This window comes from Marmota monax, unplaced genomic scaffold (assembly GCF_021218885.2).
Source record: "Marmota monax isolate L192 unplaced genomic scaffold, Marmota_monax_Labrador192_F-V1.1 WCK01_AAM20220418_F8-fsc00021, whole genome shotgun sequence".
NCBI lineage: Eukaryota > Metazoa > Chordata > Mammalia > Rodentia > Sciuridae > Marmota > Marmota monax.
Genome location: NW_026695228.1, coordinates 7,568,320 through 7,595,702, shown reverse-complemented (window position 1 = coordinate 7,595,702; position 27,383 = coordinate 7,568,320). Strand labels below are relative to the sequence as shown.

The 27,383-nt window shown below is 35.1% G+C and overlaps 1 protein-coding gene across 50 annotated transcripts in view; it reads left to right on the top strand.

The window, feature by feature from the left end:
- Positions 1-27,383, top strand: part of Clasp2 (cytoplasmic linker associated protein 2) — a 201,755-nt gene that overhangs the window by 164,463 nt on the left and 9,909 nt on the right. For 49 of the 50 annotated variants that reach the window (XM_058576658.1, XM_058576640.1, XM_058576641.1 and 46 more), the window contains 8 exons: positions 1,802-1,945; positions 5,649-5,792; positions 6,886-6,992; positions 9,687-9,840; positions 13,506-13,734; positions 20,183-20,376; positions 21,096-21,224; positions 22,671-22,877. In XM_058576658.1, coding sequence (XP_058432641.1) covers positions 1,802-1,945; positions 5,649-5,792; positions 6,886-6,992; positions 9,687-9,840; positions 13,506-13,734; positions 20,183-20,376; positions 21,096-21,224; positions 22,671-22,877 — 1,308 coding nt within the window. The remainder of the gene's footprint in view (positions 1-1,801; positions 1,946-5,648; positions 5,793-6,885; positions 6,993-9,686; positions 9,841-13,505; positions 13,735-20,182; positions 20,377-21,095; positions 21,225-22,670; positions 22,878-27,383) is intronic. The other variant, XM_058576652.1, reaches the window with a different exon arrangement.

The following is a 27,383-nucleotide window of genomic DNA, read 5'->3' as shown; positions in this document are numbered from 1 at the left end:
ATTACAGGTGGGCACGGCTTATTTTTGTTTTAGAGACAGTGTCTCACTACATTGCCAGGGTGGCCCTCAACTTGCAATCCTCTTCCTCAGCCTCCTGAGCAGCTGGGATTACTGGTGCCTGGCTCAAGTTGTTTTAATCGTGCATTTAAACTTTACTTTTCCTGAGTCAGTAAATCAGCCTTTACTGTGTGTTTAGCATCTGCTGAATCCAAGGATTATACACTACTATATCACATGTTATTTCTAAAGTGGCCACTGGTATAATGTAGTGATAAATAACATTGTACACAGCTGGAAAATACTAACAGAGTGAGGGGGTATGGGAAGATACAGATGAAAGAATATCAAGTTGTGCATAATGTAGGATGAATAAGTTTAGATATCTAATTTACAATGTGAGGACTGAGATTTTTGCTAAAAGAGTTGATTTTAGGTGTTCTTGCTACATGTAGACCAAATGGGTAACCCTGTAAGATGAGGGATTTGTTCATTGCTTGACTGTAGAAATCATTTCACTATGTATATGTGTATCAAAGCATCATCTTGTATACCTTAAATATATACAATAAAAACATTTTAAAAGTAATTGAGAATAGATTTTAAGTGTTCTACCCACAAAAAATGAGTATGTGAAGTAATGCAAATGTTATTAGCTCAATTTAACCATTCTACAATGTATACTTACTTCAAAATATCATATTATATACCCTAAATATATCCAATTGTTGTTTGTCAGTTGAAAGAATAAATTGGGCTGGGGGTGTAGCTCACTAGTAGAGTGCTTGCCTGACATGCATAAGGTCTTGGGTTCAATACCTAGCACCACATACACAAAAAGAATAAATTAGTTTTTTAAAAAAATAAAGTATAAACAGGTAATGTTGGAGAAAACCATTAAGAAATCCTAGGGGCTGGAGTTGTGGCTCAGCGGTAGAGTTCTCGCCTCGCACCTGCAAGACCCTGGGTTCGATCCTCAGTACCACATAAAAATAAATAAGTGAAATAAAGGTATTGTGTCCAACTATAACTAAAAAATAAATATTTTAAAACAAATGGAAATCCTAGAATGTTGGAATACATGACTTTAAAAACAATGATTCTCAAACCTTTTTATCACCTTAGCATAGTCTTCATCCCACTACACGTCTATGTTTCATGCACCCACATATCAAGAATGAGACTTTTTACACCTATATGTTAACTTCTTTTTACAAATGAATATTATCTTTTCTCCAGTGATACTTGTTTAATATTTTTGAGACTCTTCATTTAACGCAGTTATAACAGTTGATGAATCTGATCTCATTTTGTCAGTTTTATCCTGTTTGATACCATCCCCTCAAAAAAAAAAAAAAAAAACAAACTATATTGCCCACCATTATTGCAGCCTTGATAGACTGGATTTACCATTCCTAATTTTCAAATACTTTGGTTAATTTCCCCCCAAAATGAAATGACTGAGTTGATAAGACTCACTTCCTCTGGGGCTAGCTAAGAATCAGCTGCAATGCAACGGTAGATACAAGACAAAGTTTATTATCTTAAGAAAGTTTGCCACAGTTTTCATACTTGGGGAATAAAATGCCTGGGACCTAAAAGCTTGAATATGTATGAAAACAAAAATCATCACCTTATCATATACTTGGACCTGAAGTTGGTAGGTGGTTATATTATCTCTTTTATTGTTTATATTGTTCGTTTTCTTCTTGTCAAAAATAGTCATGTAATTATTTCTGAAGCTTACTCTAGTGCCTCACAATGACCATCTTATCGTCCTGTCTCATTCTGCTTATCTCTGCAGGTAAAGGTTGCCATCCTTAAATACATAGAAACTCTGGCCAAACAAATGGATCCAGGAGATTTTATAAATTCCAGTGAAACTCGCCTGGCAGTGTCTAGGGTCATCACTTGGACAACAGAACCCAAAAGTTCTGATGTTCGGAAGGTGTGTTTTCACATAAGGTTTAGAAGATCAATTGGAGGATTGGGATTGTAGCTCAGTGTTAGACCCTTGACTAGCATATGTAAGGCCCTGGGTTCAATACCTACCACCCAAAAACAAAAAAAAATATCAGTTGGAAAAGCAAGTCAGTAGTTTTGGATTGCCAGTGAAGGAAGAATATTTTAGAATTCTACCAGTTAGCAATTAATTATGAAGGACTTTTTTAAAAAAATAATAATTCTTTTAAATTATCTTAAATTTGGTCCAGTTAATTGAGCATAATTTTCAAAATTGGAATCAAAAATAGCTGTCCTTGCTACAATCCTCCCAGCCTCAAGCACAAAATATTCCAAATTATTCTCCTTGCATTTACCTATGTATTCCAAAAAAGAACAGATGCTGTTTCTTGGTTTATCCATTTTAGGCATTATTTATTGATCTATTGATAAATATAGACATACTGATCTATCTTTGTTAGGATTTAGCTTTCCCCTATCTTTCCCACATAACTTTCCTATATCCTTCCCCATAATCTTCAAAATACTTTATGACTGAATTGTTGGTAGTCAGTAGAAAAGATTTACATTTGGATATGCACATACACTTGTGCCAAGTGGTTTGCTGCTGTCTCCTTTCTTATAGAAACTTTGTCTTGGAGTTAATAATTTGCCTTGTTTTTCATTTGCCTGAGCTTTTTAAAATGTTTTTGAAATACTTGTTAATATTTTCAACATCTCTGTCACATAATTATAGCTAATATTTTTTTTACTCCAAAAGAGGTTATTTATTTTCTGGAGAACTCCTTCTTAGACCTCTTCTCTTCACCAGTTTGGATATACTCTCCCCTAAGCCTTCTGTACACATCTTCCTTGTGAATCATTCTTTGTGTATCTTTTCCTTCACTGTTGCAGAGGAGTATCCAGAATATAAATTTTGTGACCTTCATTAACAATGATAAACACTGCACCTACTAAGAACAGAGAGTGCATTTTTCTCAAATATATGTGTAAAATTCTGCATGCTGGGTCATGAAACAAACCTCAATAGTTTCAAACAATAGAAATAACACAAAGTGTGTTCTCTGACCACAGTGGAATAAAATTAAAAATCAATAATAGAAAGAAACTTGGAAAACTCTCAAATAAATGATATTGAACATCTTACTCTTAAATAACCATTAATTCAGAGAAGAAATTAAAAGGGAAATTAGAATATGCATTGAGATAATGAAATAAAGACATGACCTAACAAAACATGCGATGCATCTAAAGCAGTGCTTAGAGAAAACTATAGCTGTTGATGTTTATACCAAAAAAAGAAAGATCTCAAATTAGTAACCCAACGCACTATCTTAAGGCACTAGAAAAAGGTGCAGAGCAAATCTGAAGCCAATAGAAGATTTAAAAAAAAGTTAATCAAAATGAAGATAGGAAAATATTAGAGAATATCAGTGAAACCAAAAGTTGGTTCTTTGGAGAAATCAACAAAATTTCCAAACCTCTAGCTTGGTTGACCAAGAGAAAACGACTTATAGAAACTATTGGCTCATCTTAGGAGTTGGGGATGTGACTCAGCTGATAAAGTGCTTGTCTACATGTGTGAAGCCCTGGGTTCAATCCCCAGTACCACACACACAGAGAAGAGGAAACCATTGGCACGATTTTAATTAAGAGAGTTTTGTGTTGTTTTATATAAAGGGGAAAAGAGTGGAAAGGGTAGACTAGTATTAAAAAGAGCATAAGTTCTCACATAGGATATTGAACAATAATATCCTATTATTGTTCAATATCCTATGTGAGAACTTATGTTAGAGTCTATCTCAAGCTAATAAGAAATTAGTATATAAACCTATGAATGCCCAACAGTTAAAACAAGCATTGCAAAGAGAAATATAAAACCTTCTCTATAACATTGGTTTCTGTAAATTCTTATGTGTATATTACTTTAATTTAAAGACCTGAATTTTTTTTCTTTCTGTTGTTACTGGGGATTGATTCCAGGGACTCTTTGCCACTAAGCTATATATATCCCTAGACCTTTTTATTTTTTTTTGAGACAAGGTCTTGCTAAGTTGCTGAGGTTGTCCTCAAACTTGTGATCCTTCTGTGTCAGCCTCCTGTGTCACTGGGATTACAGATGTGTGCCACCACATCTGGCTAAAGACCTGAAAATTTATTTTAAATGTAAAATGTATCTAGTAAAACATGTGACCAAAAAAATTTAAAAGTAACAGAAATAAACATCTTGATCAAAATATACTAAAGCTGTAGCAATTTAAATTATGTGATGTTAGAACAGAAATAGATCAATGGGTCATAAAGAATGGTCCAGAAACACAGATTTATGTAGAATATTGGTCTGCTTAAAATCATGTAGAAAGGGTGTACTCTTCAGTAAATGATTTGGGAACTGTTGAGCTATCTATAAGAGATGATGAAACGTTAATCTCTAAACCAAAATAAACTATAGATGGAGTAAAGTATGTTTAATAATGAATTTGTTAAGACAAAATTAACTAATGTGTTGAAGCATACTCCCATACGATACATGCTTTGTTGTTTTTAATAAAATGAACTTGTGTTATCACTGTTGTTTTATGTATTTCTCCTTCAGCAGTATATAACAGACCAATCTTCATTTCTGCATAAATAGACCTACATTATCTTCTATAACTATTGTGTAATATTTCATGGTTTCAATATAACATAATTTAGCCATTTCCCTATTGTTGTATATTCAGATGCTATAAACATAGAAACACTTAGGTTTTTATAGAATTAGGTCAGAACAGTTCCAGAACTTAAGTTTCTATACATATGAATTTCAGTATTTGTCTTTTAATAACTCAATTGATTACTATAGGAGAAGAAATGTGTAAGATTTCTTACAAATCTGAGTAGGCTTTTTTCTTGTTATTGTTCCCATTTCCACAAAATATTAGCTATAGTTTAGCTTCTTCAGATTGTAGATTTGTTAGATTAGCTATTTGAGAGTCTAGATACTGTTGATTTATTCAAGATTTACATATATTGAGAAAGTAGAATTTGAAATTTTTTGCTCCTTATAATCATTTATTAGGAAAACTGAAGTAGTAACATGTTGACAGAGAAAGTATCTGGTTAACTTTTTTTTTTTCTTCTTTTGTAATGGGAATTGAACCCAAGGGTGTTTTACCACTGAATACCACCCCCATTCCTTTTTTATTTTAAGACAGGGCTTCACTAAACTACTTGAATTTGCAATCCTTCTACCTTAGCCTCTTGAGTAGGTAGGATTGCAGGCCTAGGAAGAAAGGGTCTGGTTATCTTTTGCTTCTGTTCTATTTGTTAGACTTTTTGTATTCTCTTTTAATTTCCAAAAATAAATGGTAGGTCATATATTTTTTTAATCCCTTCCTAGGGCTATGGATGTAGCTCAGTAGTTGAATGTTTCTATCTTTCCCATAAAAGAAGTGTGTTTTGTTTTTTATTGTTCAGTACTGGATCAAACCCAGAACCTTGAATATGCTAGACAAATGCTCTAACCAACCCCTCCTTCCAAAAAAAAATAATAATAATAATTGAAATAAGAACATTTTTCTTTGCCCTGGGAAAAATAGTTAAACCTCCTGATGTTTAATGGAAATGTAAAAGAAGACAGTCATCTTTGCATAACCAAAATGCATTTATTGAATTTACTGTGTTTTTGTTTTTTTGTTTTTTTTAAGGCAGCACAATCAGTGCTGATTTCTTTATTTGAACTCAATACCCCAGAGTTTACAATGTTACTGGGAGCTTTACCAAAAACTTTTCAAGATGGTGCTACCAAACTTCTTCATAATCACCTTCGAAACACCGGCAATGGAACCCAGGTATTTCTTGCTTACTTTCTTGGCTGCTGTATAATCTTATGGTTGGTTTAACAGTAATTATTTTCCTTTACATGAAATAAACTTGAGCCTCATATATGATTTCTGTACTTGCCAGAGTTTCCTGAGTAAAACTATATATTATCTTGGAAACAACAGAGGCCTTAGGCTTGCCGTGTTTATATTATAATTTGTATACATTAGGGCACTGGTGAATACTGGCTAATTACGAACAATGAAAGCCAAATGTGAACAGAATATGTATGAAGGCACCAGCTTTGGAAGCCATTAGGACATGTTCTTCCGGTGAACCAATCCTTATTTCACTATTAGCAGAGATGACTTATTGCAGGGTTAACAAATAAGGTTGGAGAGGATAGATAGTACATAGTAATCATAGGCTTGTCAGTTCACCTGTGCTTGGATTTTATTTTGAGGAAGTAAGGTGGGAGTAAATGAAACATTGCAATAAGATATAAATCTATATATAAATAAATTTTATTTAGTAACCTGAAGAACTGGACTAAAATTTTAGGGAGTTTTTGATAACACATTAAAAAATGTAGATGCACTTGATGGGAGGCTTAAGGCAAAGTCTGAGGTTGAAAAATAATCTGAGAATAATTTTTTTGTGTGAATTCGAGGGATTATTTCACTAGATTGTAAGAGATATACAGATTAATAACATGGCCACATTTTACTCCATTGGCATCTTTATGAAAATCATTTGTAAAGCAAACTAAGAGAATAAAATTTTATCATTAGTAATTGTTGGAAGTGGATAATTATCTCAGAATACAAAGCCCATTTAAAATTTTTAGTTTAGGATCCTGTTGAATTCTTGAGGGAAAGGATGTTGATAATATTTGAGACAAGGAAGCAAGTAAGGAGAAAAGATAAAAACACTAAAGAGTTAGATTTCTGAGTGAGGAGAAAAACTTTCCTCCCAGAAACCAGATATAAGTATATGAATATTTAAAATATTGACCAATAACTGTGGCTATTTCATGTGTTCCTATCTCACAATTGTATTGTTTCCTTAAAAGCCTTTTACTTACCTATTATATGTTAATATTTATTTGACTCCCTTCATCAGAGTTCCATGGGGAGTCCTTTGACAAGACCAACTCCACGATCACCAGCCAACTGGTCCAGTCCTCTTACTTCTCCTACCAATACATCACAAAATACTTTATCGCCAAGGTAATAAAAGGATAACTTTTCATCATATTTTGTATTTGCAAATTCTCGCTCTTAGTAAAGTATTAATAAAAGGGCTTTCTTTTTTTTGGGGGGGGGGGTGCTGGGGAGCATACCCAGGGCCTTGTGCATGCAAGGCATGCAGTCTACCAACTGAGCTATATCCCCATCTTGATTTGAAAGGTCTTAAAATAGTATAAACAGGGCCAGGTGTGATGATGCATGCCTATAATCCCTGCTACACAGGAGGCTGAGGCAGGTGGATCACAAGGTCAAGGTCAGCCTCAGCAATTTAGCAAGACCCTGTCCCAAAATATAAAGGGCTAGAAATGTAGCTTAATGGTAGAGCACCTGTAGGTTCAATTCCCAATATTGCCAAAAATGAAAAGAAGGGGGAAAAAGGCAATTTTAAGTTTATTCGAAAACTAGCCTTTTAAAAGAGAATGTTTTGCCAGGTATGGTGGCTCATGCCTATAATCCCAGCAACTTGGGAGGATCATAAGTTCAAAACCGCCTCAGTACCTAAGTAAGGTTCTGAACAAATTATCAAGACCCTGTCTCAAAATAAAAATAACACCTGTAATCCCAGTAACTTGGGAGGCTGAGGCAGAAAGTTCAAAGCCAGCCTCAGCAACGGTGAGGCTCTGAGCAACTCAGTGAGACCCTGTCTGTAAATAAAAATAGGGCTAGGGATGTGGCTCAGTGGTTAGTGCCTCTGGGTTCAATTCTCCAGTACCACCACCAACAACAACAAAGATAATGTATTGAATATGGAAGTTTTGGGTTTTTGTTGTTGTTGTTGTTGTTTTTAGTTGTATACAATACCTTTATTTTATTTATTTTTTTTTTAATGTGGTGCTGAGGATCAAACCCAGGGTCTCCCACATGCTAGGCACGCACTCTACCACCGAGCTACAATCCCAGCCCAGATATAGAAGTTTTTGAAAGGAAAAGAAAATCTACTGATAGAGCTTTTGTCTTGTTAAATCACATAGTTGTATTTATCAGAGATAATATGTAAACCCAGCAAATTGTATCTTTGCTTTACATCCTGTCACTCAATATAAATGATGAGGTCAATTAAAATAATAGATATTTAGATCTAATATTGACCAACCACCTCTAAAAAGTAGGAGGCAGGGGATTTAAACTTGTAGATAAAGCATAAAAAGAAGAATATTAAATATATAAAGACCTTATGATGACATTATATATACTTCTGAGAAAGAACATGTGATTGAGAGATTAATCCTTAATATAGAATATAAGATTATAATTTGGAGGACTAGGGTTGTAGCTCAGTGGTAGAGCACTTGCCTAGCATGTGTGACACACTGGGTTGATCCTTACCACCACATAAAAATAAATAAAGGTATTGTGCCCATCTACAGCTAAAAAGAAAAAAATATTTTTAAAAGATGTATAATTTTCACACACTGTGAAGCTCAAAAATGGTCAGTATTTCAGATTAAAATATGAATTCATTAGTGGACTATTATTTTTTCCCTTTTCCTGACCTTTCAAAAAAGGATTTTCACAGTAGTTCATGCTTATAATTATTAGCTCAATTTTGTTGTTAGCCATATATACATAACTTGCTTTATCAGCTTATTCATTAAAATTGTAGGATATAATATCAGCATCTAAGAAAGAAAAACATATCACAAACATTATCTAGCTCATTTCTTCCATATTATACATACATATGAGACAATTTGTAGCTAAATTCAAGCCTCAGTTGAATTTTGGGTTTTGATTGTAGAATTAGTGTCATTAACATTTATGTTTAGTGTTTAAAGTTCTCTAACTTCTTATAAACTTATATAAATACACTTATTTTCTTTTCAAATATAGTACCATTCTCATGAGTCAATTGTGAGAATTTGAAGAGTTTTTATAAAGGACAAGGGGTAAATATTTTAGGCTTTTTAAGACATGTAATCTTGGTGGCCACAATTTAACTCAGCTATTACAGTACAAAAACAATCATAGACAATACCTAAATAAGTAAATATGGCTGTGTTCCAACAAAATCTTACTTATGTACACTGAAATTTAAATTTTATATACTTTTCATGTGTCATAAGACATTCTTTTGATTTTTTTTTCCAGCCATTTAAAACGTAAAAAATAGTCTTAGCTTGCAAGCCATCCATAGTTTACTGATCCCAGGTTAATTAGAACATTCTTTTTTTTAATATTTATTTTTTAGTTTTATGTGGATACAATATCTTTATTGTATATTTGTGTGGTGCTGAGGATCAAACTCAGCTCCTCGTGCATGCTAAGCCAGCACTATACCACTGAGCCACACCCCCCAGCCCAGAACATTCTTTTTCTCTTTCCACATTTTTTTATTGGTGCATTATAGTTTTACATAGTAATAGGATTTTTTTGTTGTTGTTTCATATTCATAACATGAACACAATATAATTTGGCCAATATTAAACAGAACATTTTTGAAGATAGACAGACTAGTTGTTAAAAGCTGTACAATCCAGAGTCATTGTAAGCAGTCCTTGGTGAGGAACAGTAGGATATGTACTTTAACCATTTATAGCTGCCACATTTTATTTTGTTAATGATGTTTTGGGGCTATGCATTCTCTAATTCTGTCTTTATCCTACATAATCTCCTCATATGTGTTTGTATTGTAAAACTATAGAGAAATAAAAATTAGTGTTATCTTTTTCATAGTGCATTTGATTATGACACAGAAAATATGAACTCTGAAGATATTTATAGCTCTCTTAGAGGTGTCACTGAAGCAATCCAAAATTTCAGCTTCCGTAGTCAAGAAGACATGAATGAGCCATTGAAAAGGGATTCTAAAAAGGATGATGGCGATTCAGTGAGTATCTGAATATTCTTATTTTGCAGACTATTTAGTTTCCATTTAGATTTTGTTTTTGTCTGCTTTTTTGTTTTACTTTGCTTTGTAGCATTTCAAACAATTTTCTAGGGATCTGTTCCTCTTCAGTTATTTACTGTGTCTACAGTTTGTCAGGCACTTTTTTATGCATTAGAGTTACAAAACAAGTAGCTGCCCCCGAGTTAATTTGTTTGTTTGTTTATTTATTCATTCATTGGTATCAGAGATTACCAAGGGCACTTAACCACTGAGCCACATCCCCAGCCCTTTTTTAACTTTTTATTTTGAACAAGGTCTTGCTAAGTTGCTGAGGCTGACTTTGAACTTGTGATTTTCCTGCCTCAGCCTTCCAAGCCACTGGGATTACAGGAGAGTGCCATCATGCTCGGTTCGTTTTAGACATTGGTGTAGAGTTGATTATTATGGAGTTTTAGTTTAAAATGTCCTTGGAAGAAAACGAATTTGTTTTAGTATGGGTTGAGGAAGGCATCTTTCAGGAGATTACATTTGCATTTAATTTAAATAAAGCCACAGAAAATGTAGAGGAGAATTCCATGACAGAATTAACATTTGCAGTGACAGGAGCAAACTTGAAGCCTTTGAAGAAATCCAGTGTAGTTGTAGAATTATGAATGAAAGAGGGAGTGGAACATGGGCCATAGCACATGAGTCTTATAAGATAAAATAAGGAATTTAAAATTATTTTTTCTCATGTTAACTATAGTAATTAATAATGATTTGCTCCATCAGGTTATATGGCTCCCATTAAGACTGTTATGACCTATCGTTTTTTTTAAAATATTTATTTTTTAGTTGTAGTTGGACACAATACCCTTATTTTATTTGTTTATTTTTATCTGGTGCTGAGGATCGAACTCAGAGCCGTGCACATGCTAGGCAAGTGCTCTATAGCCGAGCCACAACCCCAGCCCTATGACCTATCTTTCTTAACATATATGAATATTATTTAATTGATTGCCTGTCCCAGTGTAAAAGGGTAATTGGGGATTTATTTATTTATTTATTTATTTATTTATTTATTTATTTATTTGGGTAATTGGACACAATACGTTTATTTTACTTATTTATTTTTATGTGATGCTGAGGATCAAAGCCAGGGCCTCGCATGTGCTAGGCAAACGCTCTACCACTGAGCCAGAACCTCAGCCCGAGGGGTTTATTTATTTATTTTAATTTATTTTATTTCATTTCATTTTATTAGTACCAGTGTGCTTTACCACTGGGCCACACCCTGTATTTTATTAAATACAGGGTCTTACTAAGTTGCTTAGAGCTTCACCAAGTTGCTGAGGTTGGCTTTGAACTCGCCATCCTCCTCCCCCAGCCTCCAAAGCTGCTGGGATTACAGGTGTTCACCTCCGTACCCAGCAGGGTAATTATTTTTTACTTTGCTGCTTCTTAGACTTTACTCTGGCGGCTTCAACTTTTCTTTTTAAAACAACCATCTTGCCATTTCCTATGGAATTCATTATTTCTCAATGTTTACAAAGTTGCAGAACATTATAGTATTTTGGCACATCTCTATAGAGGGCTCTTGTCTGCTTTCCTGATTCCTTTCCCACTGTTGTTTTTCTCCTGTGTCTATAGCAGAGAGGTAGCTTGTACTAGGCTGAATAAACTGGCTGCAAAAAGCCAATTTAGCATTCATATTCAAGACTCCCTATCCTAAAAGTTACATGTTGTGCAACAACAGGTCAGTAAGAGAGATGGTTGATTTGACACTCAGGCTCATCTTGTTTTCTCATGGTATAAGGTGGGGAATTCAGGTAGTTGATGTGATAAAAGTGAGTTCAAATCCCAGATTCCAGTAGTTATTGGGTAATGAAAGGATTATTTCTAAGCCTCGGGGTCTTCCTTAGGTAAATAGAAATATTGCTATGTACCTTAAAAGTTGTTGCAAATGTGAAACATCATGTGGCTCTTTTGAGTCAAGATCTCTCTCCTGAGGTCCACATTCATACTTTCTTTTTTTTTAACATTTTTCTTAGTTTAATTGAATGTTTTGCTTTTTTAAAAAAATATTATGTTTTTATTTGTTCCACTTAGTTGTACATGACAGCAGAATGCATTTCAATTCACATTCAAACTTTTAACTACCCATTTCAAGTCCTGATTTTCTCCCTGAAACTGCTATTCCCTATCTTAGTTGATAGCAACACTAGTTGCTCAGCAAAAACCTGAGACAAAGAGTTGTCTTTAAATCCTCCCTTTTCTCATCTTCCATACCGAGTCAGGAAACTTGGTGAGTCTACCTTAGAATATACCCACTTCTACCACTGTCTATCTGGTTCAAGCTATCACCATCAGTTCTCTCTACTAGGTTATTAAAATAGGCATCTAATTGGCCTCTTTGATTCCCCTTGGACCTTCTGTACTCTTTTTACTCCTCTTTTCACAACTCAATAGAAGGTTCCTGTCACAAAGTAAAAGCCACAGTCTTATATAATAAGCTCCTCTTGCTATTATCTCATCTCCTGCTACTTTTCTCTTTGTTCACTCAATTCCTGCTACACAGGTCTCCTTGCTATTCCTTGAACTTATTGGGCATGTTCCTGCCTCAGGGTTCTTACATTGACTATTATCTCTGCCTGAAACACTCTTCCAGATAGTCGCCTGGATAATTCCTTCACATTTTTCCGGGCTTCACTCTAATGGCTTCTCAGTGGACCCTACTCACTTCTAGTTAATCTGCAACCCTGTTCTTCCACCTCAGCACTCATGATCCTTTAATACCACGCTTCTGTTCTTTTTTTTCAATCACTAATCACCTTTTACCATACTATATACTTTACTCGTTAAGTGCTTTTTTTGTTTGTTTGTTTTTTGTTTTATTGTTTATGACTCTCCACTGGAATGTAACTCCATGAGTATAAACATCATTTTATCTTTGATTCACTAATCTAGTTCCAATGTCAGGAACAATGCCTGGCGCATAGTAGCTACACACTAAATATGTGAAGAATGTTTGGAAAATGGCTTTGTACATAGTTGCTCAGTAGATGGTAGTGATGATGATACTTACGGCAATAAAGATTTTGATACTAGTATCTGTATCATTATTATTATTGATATTTTGGCAAGTGTGATTATGTAGCCCAACTCTATATTGGCATCCTTCCAAAAGTTAAGTAGGACTTTTAAGTCCTTCTTTAAAAAGAATTTTTTTTAAAGGAGGCCTTTTTAAAGTATGTTTTTCTTATGCTTTGTTGACATACTTTTCATTGCATAATTTACTACCTTGACAATAGCATTTGGCAGCTAGTTCTGTATTGTGATGAAGTCCTTTCACACTTTTAGCCAGCATAGAGAAGCTATTACTAATGACATTGTACGTATTATTTGGTTGAATCATTGGCAAAGGAAATATAACAATCATTAGAGGCAGCATTCTTTCATAGTTTCTTATTTGCCCTCACAGTTGTGGCTTAAGCTTTGTCATTTCATCTTAAGCTTTGTCATTTCTAATATGTTTTAAATTCTATTGATTGTCATTAATTTATTTCAGCTGATTATTATTACTTTCTTAAATAGCCTTTTAAACAGTAGGAAAACCTCTTTTTATAATGTTATAGAGATATTTTAAATTAAGTCAATTTACTATGCCTTCCCCTTCCTGTCAATAGATGTGTGGTGGTCCCGGGATGTCAGACCCAAGAGCAGGAGGTGATGCTACTGACTCAAGCCAAACAACTCTTGATAATAAAGCTTCGTTGCTCCACTCGATGCCAGTTCACTCCTCTCCACGCTCTCGAGACTATAATCCTTATAACTATTCAGATAGCATCAGTCCCTTCAACAAGTCTGCCCTCAAGGAAGCCATGTTTGATGATGATGCTGACCAGTTTCCTGATGGTATGTTCTGGGTCATGCTGCTACTACACTGTGTTGTTTTGGAGGGCTGATAATCAGCCCTCCAAATCTTTTATTGTAACTTCCTAAAACATAAGGATCTTTGGAATGGGAATGTTTTCTCCTGTCCTTTAGGAGCGCATTCCTAATGGTTTTGATAGTTTTCTTCCCTAGAATAAGAAACAGGGGGTATCTTGAGATTATCCTCACAATCAAGAAAATTGGAGGAATATCCTCCAATAAACAATTCAAACTAATTGTAACTCATAAATTTAGTGCATTCAGTCAGATTTTTATACCACAGTGACAAAACCTTTTGAGGAACTACCTACATATTCTTTATTATAAACCTTTAAGTGTAAATAAATAAACTTTTATTAATAAGAAACATTTAAGGACCAAATATATGAAAAACTGTCATTCTAATGAAGTTAAAGTTACCCAGGCTGGCCTCAAATTTGATGATGCTCTTGCCATAGCATGCCAAGTCTCTAGGATTACAGGCATAAACCACTGTGCCAAGCTTTTGTTTTTTGTTGTAGATGGATACAATACCTTTATTTTATTTGTTTATTTTTATGTGGTGCTGAGGATCAAACCCAGTGCCTTATGTTAGGCAAGCACTCCACCACAGAGCTACAACTTCAGCCCCCAGCTAAGTTTTAGTACCTTATGTTTTGGGGTTTTTTTTGTTTGTTTGTTTGTTTGTTTGTTTAATACCTTTATTTATTTATTTATTTATTTTTATGTGGTGGTGAGGATGGAACCCAGTGCCTCACATGTGTGAGGCAAGCACTCTACCGCTGAGCCCCAGCCCCATGTTTGGGGTTTTTAATTGTCTCTAAGTGTAGTAGAGTTTCTACTTATGATTTCTTAATTTCCACAGAGTTGTGGATTTTCCACTTTTACTTTTGTCTTTGATTTCTGACTTTATCGTGGTGTGGTGAGAGAAGATAACTTCTATGATGTTATCCACGTTTTAAAATCTGTTGAGACTTAACTTGTGTCCTAACATATGGTTTATCCTGGGAAATGTCTTGTGTGCACTTGAAATCAATGTGTATGTTTTTGTTGGTTAGAGTGTTCTATATTTGTCTGTTAGATCAAGTTGGTTTATTGAGCTATTAAAATCCTCTGTTTCCTTATCCATTATTGAGAACAAGAATCCAGGAGTAAGAGTTCAACTTATTATTATGGGATTGTCTATTTCTCCTTTAATTCTATCAGATTTTGCTTCATATATTTGCTGTACTTTCCAGTTTCTTTATATGTCTTGTGTGTGTTGTTTTTTTTTTAATGTCAAGAATAGGACATTTGAATCTAATTATGGGGTAACTCTGGAAATCAGATTCTTCCCTACCCTAGGGTTTGCTGTTTTTGTTGCTTTTGTTTATCATTTTTTATTTTATTGATTATTGTTGATTGTCTTTGTGCTAAGAATTAGGCTCAGGTGTAAACTTAAGATCTTTTCAGATCTTTTCTGAGTCTAAGCTTTTCCCTGAGCATTCTGTGTCACTTTTTAACTTTTTCTTGATGTACCTTTGTTTTCTTTTACTGTCCTTGTCTTTAATATTTGACTCCCAAAAAGTGAAAAAAGGAAAATGAGTGAAGGTGGCTAAGAGTGCTAGTCCTTTAAGTCCTCTGAAAGTCACTTCAGCCTTAGGGTGAGGGGATTGTAATAATGGGGAGAGCTGAAATAGCAATGGCTGTCAACCTTTGTCTGCACCTCTGTGATCTGTAACAACAGTGATGAGAACACAAAGCCTCACTGTTTGGAAGACAAGATCCTTTTTGCCTACCCTTGCTTCACAATCTGTGCACAGAATGCTCTACAACTGCTTGCTGGGAAGCTAAGAGTGGAGGATGGGTAGTTGCTACTGTGAGAAGAGTTGGAATTAATCAAACTTTACCATCCAAACCATTACCTGCAAGTTGAAAGCCTTCATTGGTCTCCAAAGTAGTTAAATCAGATAGACTGCCATTGCAATTGTTCTCTAGATGAGAAGACAGATTCTGGGTGCTTCCTGCTCTGTTATCTTTCCAGAATCCCCCAATAATATCTTATAGCTCAAAGATCCCATTCAGAATCACACATTGCTTTCAGCCATCATGTTTCTGTTCTTCAGTGTTCAATCTTTCCTTGGCTTTCATGACCAAGGCACCTCTGGAGGTCAGAAACCAGTTATTTTGTAGTATTTCATTGTAGTATTTCATTCAATTTACATATGTCTAATGTTTTCTTGTTGGTAGTGGTGGTTTTGGGGGGTTTTGGGTTTCTTATTTTTTGTTGTTGTTTTTCTAGTATTGAGGATTGAACCCAGAGATGCTTGACCACTGAACCATATCCCCCAATCCTTTTTATTTTGAGATAGGGTCTTGCTAAGTTGCTAAGGCTGGCCTTGAACTTGTGATCCTCCTGCCTCAGCCTCCTGATTGGTTGGGATTATAGGCATGTGGGACCGCACCCACCTGTTTTCTATTGTTTAGAATCAGGTTATGCATTCTTGCATCAGTATCATAGAAGCGATTGTGTATTCTTTTCATTGCACCCTAGCAAATAACATAATTTCACAACTGATGATATTAACTTTGGTCACTTGGTTACAGCAGTGTTTAACAGGCTTCTTCACTGTGAAGTTACTTTTTCTCTTTTAATCAAGAGCTGTTTTATCAGAAAATACTCAATGTAAATATCCCTGCACTTCATTAAATTAAAATTTTATTTATTTAAGAACCTTTGCCTGAGCTGGGTGCAGTGGCTCACGCCTGTAATCCCAACAGCAGGGGAGGCTAATGCAAGAGGATCACAAGTTTAAAGCCAACCTCAGCAAAAGCGAGGCACTAAGCAACTCAATAAGACCCTATCTGTAAATAAAATACAAAATAGGACTGGGGATGTGGCACAGTGTTTTGAGTTCCCCTGAATTCAATCCCCAGTAGCAAGAAAAGAAAGAAAGAAAAAAAGGAATTTTTTCTTGGCATGCATGAGGCCCTGGGTTCAATCCCCATCCCCACCAAAAATAAATAAATAAATAAAAGAATTTTGTGTGTACTTATTGATTACTATATGTACTTAGAGTTTCCTGTTATATTTGGTAGAGGTTTTTTTTAACAATTATTTTTTAGTTATAGGTGGACACAATTTCTTTATTTTTATGTGGTGCTGAGGATCAAACCCAGTGAGTCGCGCATGCGAGGCAAGTGCTCTTCCTCTGAGCCACAATCCCAGCCCCTCAGTAGGTTTTAATTTGTAACTGTTGTTATTTATTTTGATGTTCAATTGGTCCTTAATATGAGCAGCAAGACCCCATTTAAGCTGGCTTTTGGTGTTCTTTGTTCACATGTCCCCATCCTTGCATTCTGTCATAACAAATGTTGTATTGCTACAGCTTTAATCTGGAATCAGTCATTTCTCAGAAGATACATTGTTGCTTTTAATGAAAAGCAATGTTTAAAGTCTAGGGTTTGAGTACTAGTATACTCTCTGCTAATGGGACATCACTATTCTCCAAACCTCTCAGTGGCCATACCTAGGGAATATATATATACATTAACTTCTCTGTTTCTTGGAATATCTATCAACAGCCATATGTTTACGCCAAGAGCTTCAGTTCCATTGTAGCATTATGGTATGAATTCTAATTTCTTTCTTTTCCATACTGATAGCCCCTTTTCTGACAGGAAGAAACCTACCTTCCGTTATCTTTAAGTAAATATGGTTTGGTCAGTCCTCCTGTATGTACCCAGTCTTCATCTCCAATACACATCCTCACTTATATAGATGAACTCCTCATCCTTCTGGCCTCTGCCATTCTACCCTCACCCAAAGCCGTGGATGCCAGTGTCATTACACTTGGGCTCCAACAACTCACACCAAATTGCCACTCCATATGCACAACGAGCGTCTTAACTACTTGGGCTCTGCAAACCTGTACTTTATCCTTACTCTGCTCAGGAATCTATGACTTCATGCCTGGTGGTTTATAATTTTGATTAATAAAAAAATCTTTATTTGTTTTTTCTTCATTTGTATTTCCTTGATCACTAATGAAGTTGGGGAATCATGTCCAACTTCTCATGTCAAGTCACTATATCACAAACATCACAAAGCCAAATTTATGATACCTCAGTAAGATTACCCTCTTATTGTCTAATTCTCATGTCTGTTTCTAAAGATCATATTTTCCATTTGTCAAAAGACTTCTTTGGAAACTATATAACTGAAACATTAGGTAGATATTTTCTTATCTCAAGAACATTACTACTCACAGTATAATGCTTGACTAACTTCTGAAACATAGGCCACCATTTTAAGTTCTGTAATTACCTTCTGAAGATGCATAAGCCCTCAGTTAAACCACAGAAGTGGTTGTTCCAAGCTTCATATAGCACTTGTCTTCATTTATTGTATATTTTCATTTTATTCACAAAAATACTACCAGCATTGTAGATGTGCCAATATCTGTCAGAAGAATACATGGAAAATTAATATTAGTATGTTTACTATATTCCAGGCCCAACTCCTAACCCTAACCCCAGGAGGTGGATGCTATTTTCCCATTTTACTAATGAGAAATCATCCTCAACATAAATAACTACGTGTCCCACCCATACTGGAGGGTAAGAGGCAGAGGTTTGGTGAACCACAAAACCTGTGTTCTTTGCACTTGACCCCAGTGCCCTACTGTGTCAGAAAAGGAAAAATTTAGTATCTTTTTTATATACCTTTATTTTATTTTATTTTTTTATGTGGTGCTGAGGATCAAACCCAGTGCCTCACATGTGCTGGGTAAGTACTCTACCATTGAGCTACAACCCCAGCCAAAAAATTTATTATCTTAAGATTATGGCATTTGGTGTGATATAAATAGTTCAGTTTGGTAACAAATAACTTATGCGGTTTCTCTGGTGGAAACTATTTTCCTTTCAATAGTCTGTCCAGACTTCTACATATCAAGTAATTTCTAGCAGTCTGCTTTGAGCAATTATAAACATCCTTTCATGGAAAAGTCTTCCTTTCAAAAGCATTTTCTTGTGAATTGCATTAATAATCCTCTGACACCTGTGAGAGTTTGATAACTTAAACTTACTTTTTTTTTTTTTTTTTTTTGGTGGTGCTGGGGATTGAACCTAGGGCCTTGTGCATGCAAGGCAGGCACTCTACAAACTGAGCTATATCCCCAGACCTGATAACTTAAAGTTTCTAGGGTGATTTTTGTGGGATTTATGAATGTGTTTATTTATCCTAATGCCGTAGTTCTTCTTAAGTCAGCAGTATTGTAATATTGGTGTGTGGCATGCTCTGTGGTGATTTTATTCCAGAGGAGTTAGGAAACAAGTGAGTCTGTGACATAAGCTCAAGCCACTGCCTGGGTCCTGCAGTTAAAGTAATTAAGGAGGAACTCTGGTACTTTCCAGTGTTCTAGTGCAATCTTTAGATTTTCTTAAAAAATGGGGCTGGAGTTGTGGCTCAGTGGTAGAGCACTTGCCTAGCATGTGTGAGGCACTGGGTTCGATCCTTTGCACCATATACAATTAAGTAAACAAAATAAAGGTATTGTGTCCCCATCTACAACTGAAAAATAAAATAAAATAAAAATTTTTAAAAAATGATTCAAAGCACTATTCTGATTACTTTAACACTCATGAAATCCATGAGTTCATACTTAAGCAAAAGCAAATCAAAACTCCTAGGAAATCATTGATTTCAACTCTTTACTTTGAAACTTGAAGAAAAATATATTAAGCATTTATTCTTTTTTCTATCAAATTGTATTTCACTGTAATCAAAATAGCTCTAGTTAATAAAGTTACTCTCTGTGGAGAAATTCTAGTCTATGGAAGGAATATTACGATTAGATAATTACCATTTTAAATGGTGACACTTGATCCCCATCATTTTAAAGTCCCCCCCCCCCCAACATCAACCTTTTAATTAATGGTCTGCACAGTGACTGTTGCTCAGGTGCAGACCATTAAAAGGTTGATGTTGATGGAGGGGGGGGAGGGACTTTAAAATGATAGGATCAAGTTGTCACCATTTAAATCCAGTGATCATTATTAGAATCACTAAAAATAAAATACCCAACATAGAAAGCCTCTTGGCCTGACATTATAGACTTGCGTACTGAAGTAAAAGGAAGAGACATGTTTGGATTTACTTCAGGAGAAAGGAGGGGAGAAAGAAATAAGAATAGTAAGATCATGGTAATTATTAAATCTGGATAATGAGTATATGGGAGTTCATTACACTGTTCTTTCAAGTGTTTTTATTATAAAAAGTGTTTAAATAACATTGCTGTTTGGGGTTAGGGTTAGGGTTAGAAAATTACTTAATTTTTTTTTTTTTACAACCAACATTGATTATATCTGGGTTTCATATTATAAAATTGTCACCCCCATTCTTGTGAAAGTGAGCTATTAAAAAATTAATATTATGTTCTTTTGATAGATCTTTCCCTAGACCATTCTGACCTAGTTGCAGAGTTGTTAAAGGAACTCTCCAACCACAATGAACGTGTAGAAGAAAGAAAAATTGCCCTCTATGAACTCATGAAACTGACACAGGAAGAATCTTTCAGTGTTTGGGATGAACACTTCAAAACAATATTGCTTTTATTGCTTGAAACCCTTGGTGATAAAGAGGTAAGTGACAGAATATATAAACCTGTCTGTCTGTCCTACCTGTCTCTTTTTAGATTGCCTATTAGTCAGATACTACACATGTTCAGAAATTGGGAGGATGAGTCTATTCGGCTGCCTTCCTCTGTGTGAAACTTTTAGCATAAATTACTTTTTATTCTAAACCAAGGAGCTCAACAGTTTTGAACAGTTGACAATAGTAAAAATGAAAGATTACAGACTGAATTCTTGTAAGAAAGTACAGATTAATTTTGCAAATATGAATTACTTGTTCAGAAGTAAAATTTCCTATATTAGAATGATATTTTTTTTACAAATATAAAAAGCATGATGTGAATTTTCCATTATATATTCTAAAATTATGTAAAATGCTACATACTTCATGCAGATATCTACAGATTTTGTTTCCCCAAAATTAAGTACGGAAGTTGTAGAAATTGAAAATGTTTCCAGGTATGGTGGCATATGCCTGTAATGCCAGAAACTCAGGAGGCTGAGATAGGAAAATCATAAGTTTGAGGCCAACCTCAGCAATTTAGCAAGGCCCTGAGCAACTTAGCAACAACCTGTCTCTAAATAAAAAATATAAAAAGGGTTGGGGATGTGGGTCAGTGGTAAAGTGCCCTTGTGTTCAATTCCCAGTACAAAAAAAAAAAAAAAATGTTAAAGATTGTCTATCACTATCACATAAAATATTAAAAACATTAAATGTTTCTTCTTAGCCTACAATCAGGGCTTTGGCATTAAAGGTTTTAAGAGAAATATTAAGGCATCAACCAGCAAGATTTAAAAACTATGCAGAACTGACTGTCATGAAAACGTTGGAAGCACACAAAGATCCTCATAAAGAAGTAAGTTATGGACTGGGATAATGGCTCAGTGGGTTCAATCCTCAGCACCACATAAAAATAAATAAAATAAAGGTATCATGTCCATCTATAACTAAAATATACATATATATAAAAGAAGTAAGTTATCTGACAGTTAAATTATGATTTTATTCGCATTTTATTGCATGAACCATGTAAACTTTGCATTAAAAGTACCCTTATTAATTGTTTCCTTTTTATATTCAAAGTAATACATGATTAAGATATAGGCCTATGGGCTAGGCTTATAACTCAATGGTTGAATGTTTGCCCATCATGTGCAAGAGCTTAGGTTCAGTCCCCAGCCCTGGGGGAAGATGCAAGCATATATTCTTTTCTATTATATGAATTATGATAATATTATGGCCTTTTCACCTAATATGGGACAGTTCTGAGAAGTACTTTATCTGATTTTGTTTTCAAAGCTAATGAATCAAATGTAAATGCAAGAGTTAAAACTATAAAATTCTCAGAGAAAGTGGAGGTCTGAATTTCTGTTATATTGGATTAGGCAGTAGTTTCTAGATATAATGCCAAATGCGGAAGAAACCAGTGGAAAAAAAAAAACAGTTAAATTGGATTTTATCAAAATTTAAACTTTTTAGTGCTTCAAAAAACACTATCAGGCCAGGCTTGGTGGTGCATGCCTGTAATCCCATTGGTTCTGGAGGCTGAGGCAGGAGGATCAGAGTTCAAAGCTACTTAGCATTTTAGCGAAGCACTTAGCAACTCAGCAAGACCCCGTCTCTAAATAAAATATAAAAAGGAGGCTGGGGATGTGACTCAGTGGTCAAGCACCGTTGAGTTTAATTAATCCTTGGTACCAAAAAGAATTTTTGCAGACCATGTATCTAATAAGGGACTAAGAGTTGTAATGTGTAAAGTACTTCTAGAACTCAGCAGTTGAGGTAATTAAATAATGAGTAGGACCTCACTGTGGCCAATACAGGGAACTTCATTCACATTGCAGTCTAGGTAAATAGAGCCTCCACACCCTAGCAAGACTAGTACAGTTTAAAAACTACTCTAGCCAGGCATGGTGGTACACACCTGTAGTCCCAGCTGCTCAGGAGGCTGAAGTGGGAGGATCATTGGAGCCCTCAAGTTCCAGACCAGCCTGGGCAATGTAACATAGACTCTTTCTCAAAAAGTAGATAAAAAATAAGCACTGCTTTATCCAAGAGTAAAAGGACACAGAGGGAGGGAGAATGGTGAAATAAAGCCCAGTGCATTTGTCATCCAGCTTCAACAGTTATTGCCATTTGCTACTCTGTTTATATTTACCCTCACTTATGTTTGTTTACTACAGTATTTTTACAGTAAACCTCAAATATCATGACTTAGTAAATATTCCTAAAGTTTATACTTCTGGGGCATATTACAAGATTTTAAAAATTACTTCCCGGTTTAATTTCCTCTTTGTTTTAGGTGGTGAGATCTGCTGAGGAAGCTGCATCAGTATTGGCTACTTCCATTAGTCCAGAGCAGTGCATCAAAGTGCTTTGTCCTATCATCCAGACTGCAGATTACCCAATTAATCTGGCTGCAATCAAAATGCAAACAAAAGTGATAGAGAGAGTATCCAAGGAAACTCTTAACCTACTTTTGCCAGAGATTATGCCAGGCTTAATACAGGTAAGCAGCAAAGCTTGAAAGAACAAGGTATGGTACATTTGTGAGCTATTTGAGGCACTTTCCAAGCAGCGCTAGTGGCATGACCAAGCCTTCCTGCTGCCTGTGATGTTCAGGACAGTCTTTCCATAACTAGGGTTGTCTCAGTAAGTGGGTGGTATGGATGTGGTAACATATACATAACATGAAATTCACTGCCCAACCATTTTTAAATATATGATTTAATGGCATTAAATACATTCTCACATTTGTATAACCACCAGTACTGTCCATATTCAGAACTACTACTTCATCCCAAACCAAAACACCATATCCATGAAGTAATAACATCCCATTCCTCCCTCCCTCCAAGCCCACAGTAATCTCTCTTCTACTTTCTGTCTCTAAAATTTACCTATTCTAGATTTCTTTATATGTGAAATTAAATGTTTTTTTTTTTTTTACTCTCTGGCTTCTTTCATTTAACATGTTTTCAGGGTTCATCCATGTTATAACATGTATCAGAATTTCCTGTCTTTTTATGGCTGAATAACATACTACATTTGTTTATCTGTCCATCTGTTGATGACTGTTTGGATTGTTTCCTTTTTTTTTATTAGCATCAATATACAGTGAACTTCCTCATAATATCTTCTTCTACTTACATGTGTATATCTAAAAACAGAATTTCTAGATGTTGCCCGATTTCTCTCCAAAGTAGTTATACTAATTTACAGTCATAGATATTATATCTTTTTGTCTGTATGTACACATCCCCATGTATATAAGCACTTTAGCAAAAGTAGGATAATATTTTATAATCTGCTTTAACTTAGCTATATATTGTGAACTTTTTCTACCCAAAGAATAATATTTTACAATGTAATTTTAATTGCTGGCTAGTATTACATAAAGTATATTAAAAACTGTCCTAAGCCGGGTGCGGTGGCTCAGCCTGTAATCCCAGTGACTCAGGAGGCTGAGGAAGAAGGAGTCCAAATTCAAACCCAGCCTCACCAATTTAGCGAGGTCCTAAGCAACTTAGCAAGACTCTGTTTCTAATAAAATATTTTAAAGGGCTGGAGACGTGGCTCCGTGGTTAACACCCCTGGGTTCAATCCCTGGTACCAAAAAAAAGAATCCTAAAGAAAATTAATCATTCATTTCTTTGTACATCTATAATATTATATTTGTGGCCTTGTCCTGAACTTATTACTTAATAAAATAAAATTCAGATCTCTTTATTTTTTATCTATGTTTTGTTACTAAGCACAGAGTTTATGTAGTATATATATTTCATAAATATTATGACTACTGAATAAATATTTATAGGATGAATAACTGAGAATACTAGCAAAAGGTTCTTGTAACTGTGATTGTAAATATCTTATTTTTGCTGATCAGCTTGGTGCAAAAATCTTATAGTATACATGATTATTGGGAACCTATCTGAAAAAGCAGAAGAACTCAAATAAATTTAAATTTTAGCTTTTTTTCCCATAAACCATTAATATTGAAGCTTTCTGGGTATTAGGGCAAGAACAAAGAGAGGCAAGAGACAATAATAATATAGTTTCTGAAGGTCTCTAAATTTTTTGACCAAAAAAATCATCTCACTGAGACCTAGGATTGTATATAAAAAAACATGAAAACATCTTTGACACAATTAGGAAAAGATATCTTAGTGAACCCCAAAATATAAGCAAGCAGGGAGAGCCAAACCATCACCACCGGTGGGTTCCTCTGGATCCTAATAGTTTAGAAGAGTCTGAAGAAAATCCAAAAGTTAACTTTTATGACCCTGGAGCCAGAGAATCACATAAATTCTTGCCTCTAAAATAGAGGTCCCCATTCTCAGAGTGCTATCTGAGTAAAAGTTATGGTGGAAGCATAAATGCAGACAGGGAAGATTATGCTGGGATGTTCTGAATCCTCAGGGCTCTTTGAAATACTTTGCAAAGTAGCTGGGTATGGTGGTGCACACCTATAATCCCAGGTACTCACAGGCTGAGGCAGGAAAGTTGCAAGTTCAAGGTCAGCATGAACAACTTAGCAAGACCCTATCTAAAAATAAAAGGACTGGGAATGTAGCTCAGTGATAGAGAGCCCTGGGTTCATTCCCCCAGTATCACCAAAAGAAAAAAAAGGGAGAAAGAAGGGGTGGAAGAGAAAGACAAGGGAAGGAGAGAGAGAGAACAAGAACTAAATGAATTTAAATGAAAAGAAATAAATTATCTTCCAGAAAGAGCTCCTCACCTACAAAAAAATCTCCTTGAAGTAGAAGCTAAACTGAGTATCATACCAATACTATGGCTGATATAGCTTCATAGAAAGGCCATATTTTTAATACCTTTAGGAAATAAGAAGAGGCAGTTCTACAGTAGTAATGCACAAAAAGATTTTATAACAGCACTCCAACCCCTACATAGAAGACTTCTCTTAAAATATAGAATATACATAATCCCATTCCACTTACATGTAAATAACAAAAGGGTTGTGGAGTCAGGCCCCACAGAAAAGGTACTTAGCCTCCCTTTCAAAAAAGGAAGGAAGTAGTAGCCTGTAGGGTATCTAAAATATAGGTACACTAGAAAAATGTAGATACAAGGCAAATGAAAACCTAAACCTAAATTTAAGAAAACACAGGAGTAAATGTAGGAAACAATAAAAGCTAGTAAAAAGCATGAATAAGTCCAGGCATGGTAGCATACGCCTGTAGTCTCAACAACTTGGGAAGTTGAAGCAGGATCACAAGTTCAAAGCCAGCCTCAGCAACTTACTAAGTCCCTAAGCAACTTAGAAATACCTTTTATCAAAATAAAAAATAACAAGGTCTGGAGATGTGGTTCAGTAGCATCATATTTCAACATAATAAAGGCTATATGTGACAGACCCATAGCCAACATCATACTGATTGGGGAAAGACTAACTGAAAGTATTTTCTCTGTAATCAGGAGCAAGACAAGGGTTTCCACTCTCATCATTTAGATTCAATATAGACCTTGAAATTTTAGCCAGAACTTTTGGGTAAGAAAAAGAGGGGGCAGGGTACAAATAACATAGATAAAGAAGAAATCAAATTATCCCTATTTACAAATATATGACTCTGTACTTAGAAAAATACTACAGATTCTTCCCAAAGACTTAGAACTAATAAATCCAGCAAAGTAGCAGGAAACAAAGTCAACATTGAATAATTAGAAAAGCAATACCGTTCAAAAAATTAAAATACTTAGGGATAAGAGATAACCAAGGAGGAAAATGACCTCTGCAGTGAAAATTAGAAACCAATGAAGAAAGAAATTGAAGAAAACACTAGACAAAAGGACCTCTCACGTCATGGATCAGCAGAATTAATGATTGTTAAAATGGCCATGTGAATAAAAGTAATCTATAGGTTTAATAAATTCATACTTAAATACCAATGACGTTCTTCTCAGAACTAGAAAAAAGCAATCTTAAAATTCATATGGAAGCAAGAAAGACCCCAAATAACCAAAACAATCCTGAGCAAAAAGTAATAATAGAGACCAGGAATGATGGTGCATGCCTGTAGTACCTGCAACTTGGGAAGCTGAGGTAGGAATTTAGTGAGACCCTATCAAACTTTAAAATATAAGAAAGGCTGGGGGTAAAGGCTCAGTGGCAAAGAACCCCTGGGTTCAATCCCTATTTCAAAAAACAAACAAACAAAAAAATAATGCTGGAGGTATCACAATACCCAATTTTAAAATATGCAAGAGAGGGCTGGGGTTGTAGCTCAGTGGTAGAGTGCTTGCCTCGATGTAGAAAGCACTGGGTTTGATCCTCAGCACCACATTAAAAAAAATAAAATAAAATAAAGATATTGTGTCCATCTACAACTAAAAAAATATTTTAAAAAATATGTAAGAGAGCCATATCAACAAATGAACACCGATTTTCTTGGTGTTAGGTACTTTAACACTGAGCTATATTCCATTGTCCTTTGTTTGTTTGTTTGTTTGGGGGACAGAGTTCTGCTAAGTTGCTAAGGCTGGCCTTGAATTTGGGATCCTCTTGCCCTGGAGCCATCCAGTTCTTGACAGAGGTGCCAAAAACATACATTACAGATAAGACTACCTCTTAACAAATGATGCTGTACCAAAAATCAACTCAAAATGGATCAAAGATCTAAATGTAAGATCCAAAACTTTGAAACTGCTTGAAGAAAGTTTAGGGGAAACACTTCAAGACATAGGCACAGGCAGTGACTTCCTGAATATGTGTCCAATAGCTCAGGATATAATAGCAATAATCAACAAATGGGATGGCATCAAAAGGCCTCTCTACAGCAAAGGAATCATAATCAGAGTGATGAAACAGCCTACAAAATGAGAGAAATTCTTTGCCAACTATTCTTCTGACAAAGGATTAATATCCAAAATATATCAAGAACTCAAAATATTAACACTGAAAAAAACAACCCAGTCAGTAAATGTGCATATGAAGTGCACGGACACTTCTCAAAAGAAGTAAGAATGCTCCACACTTAGTGTGGAGCAGTAGCCA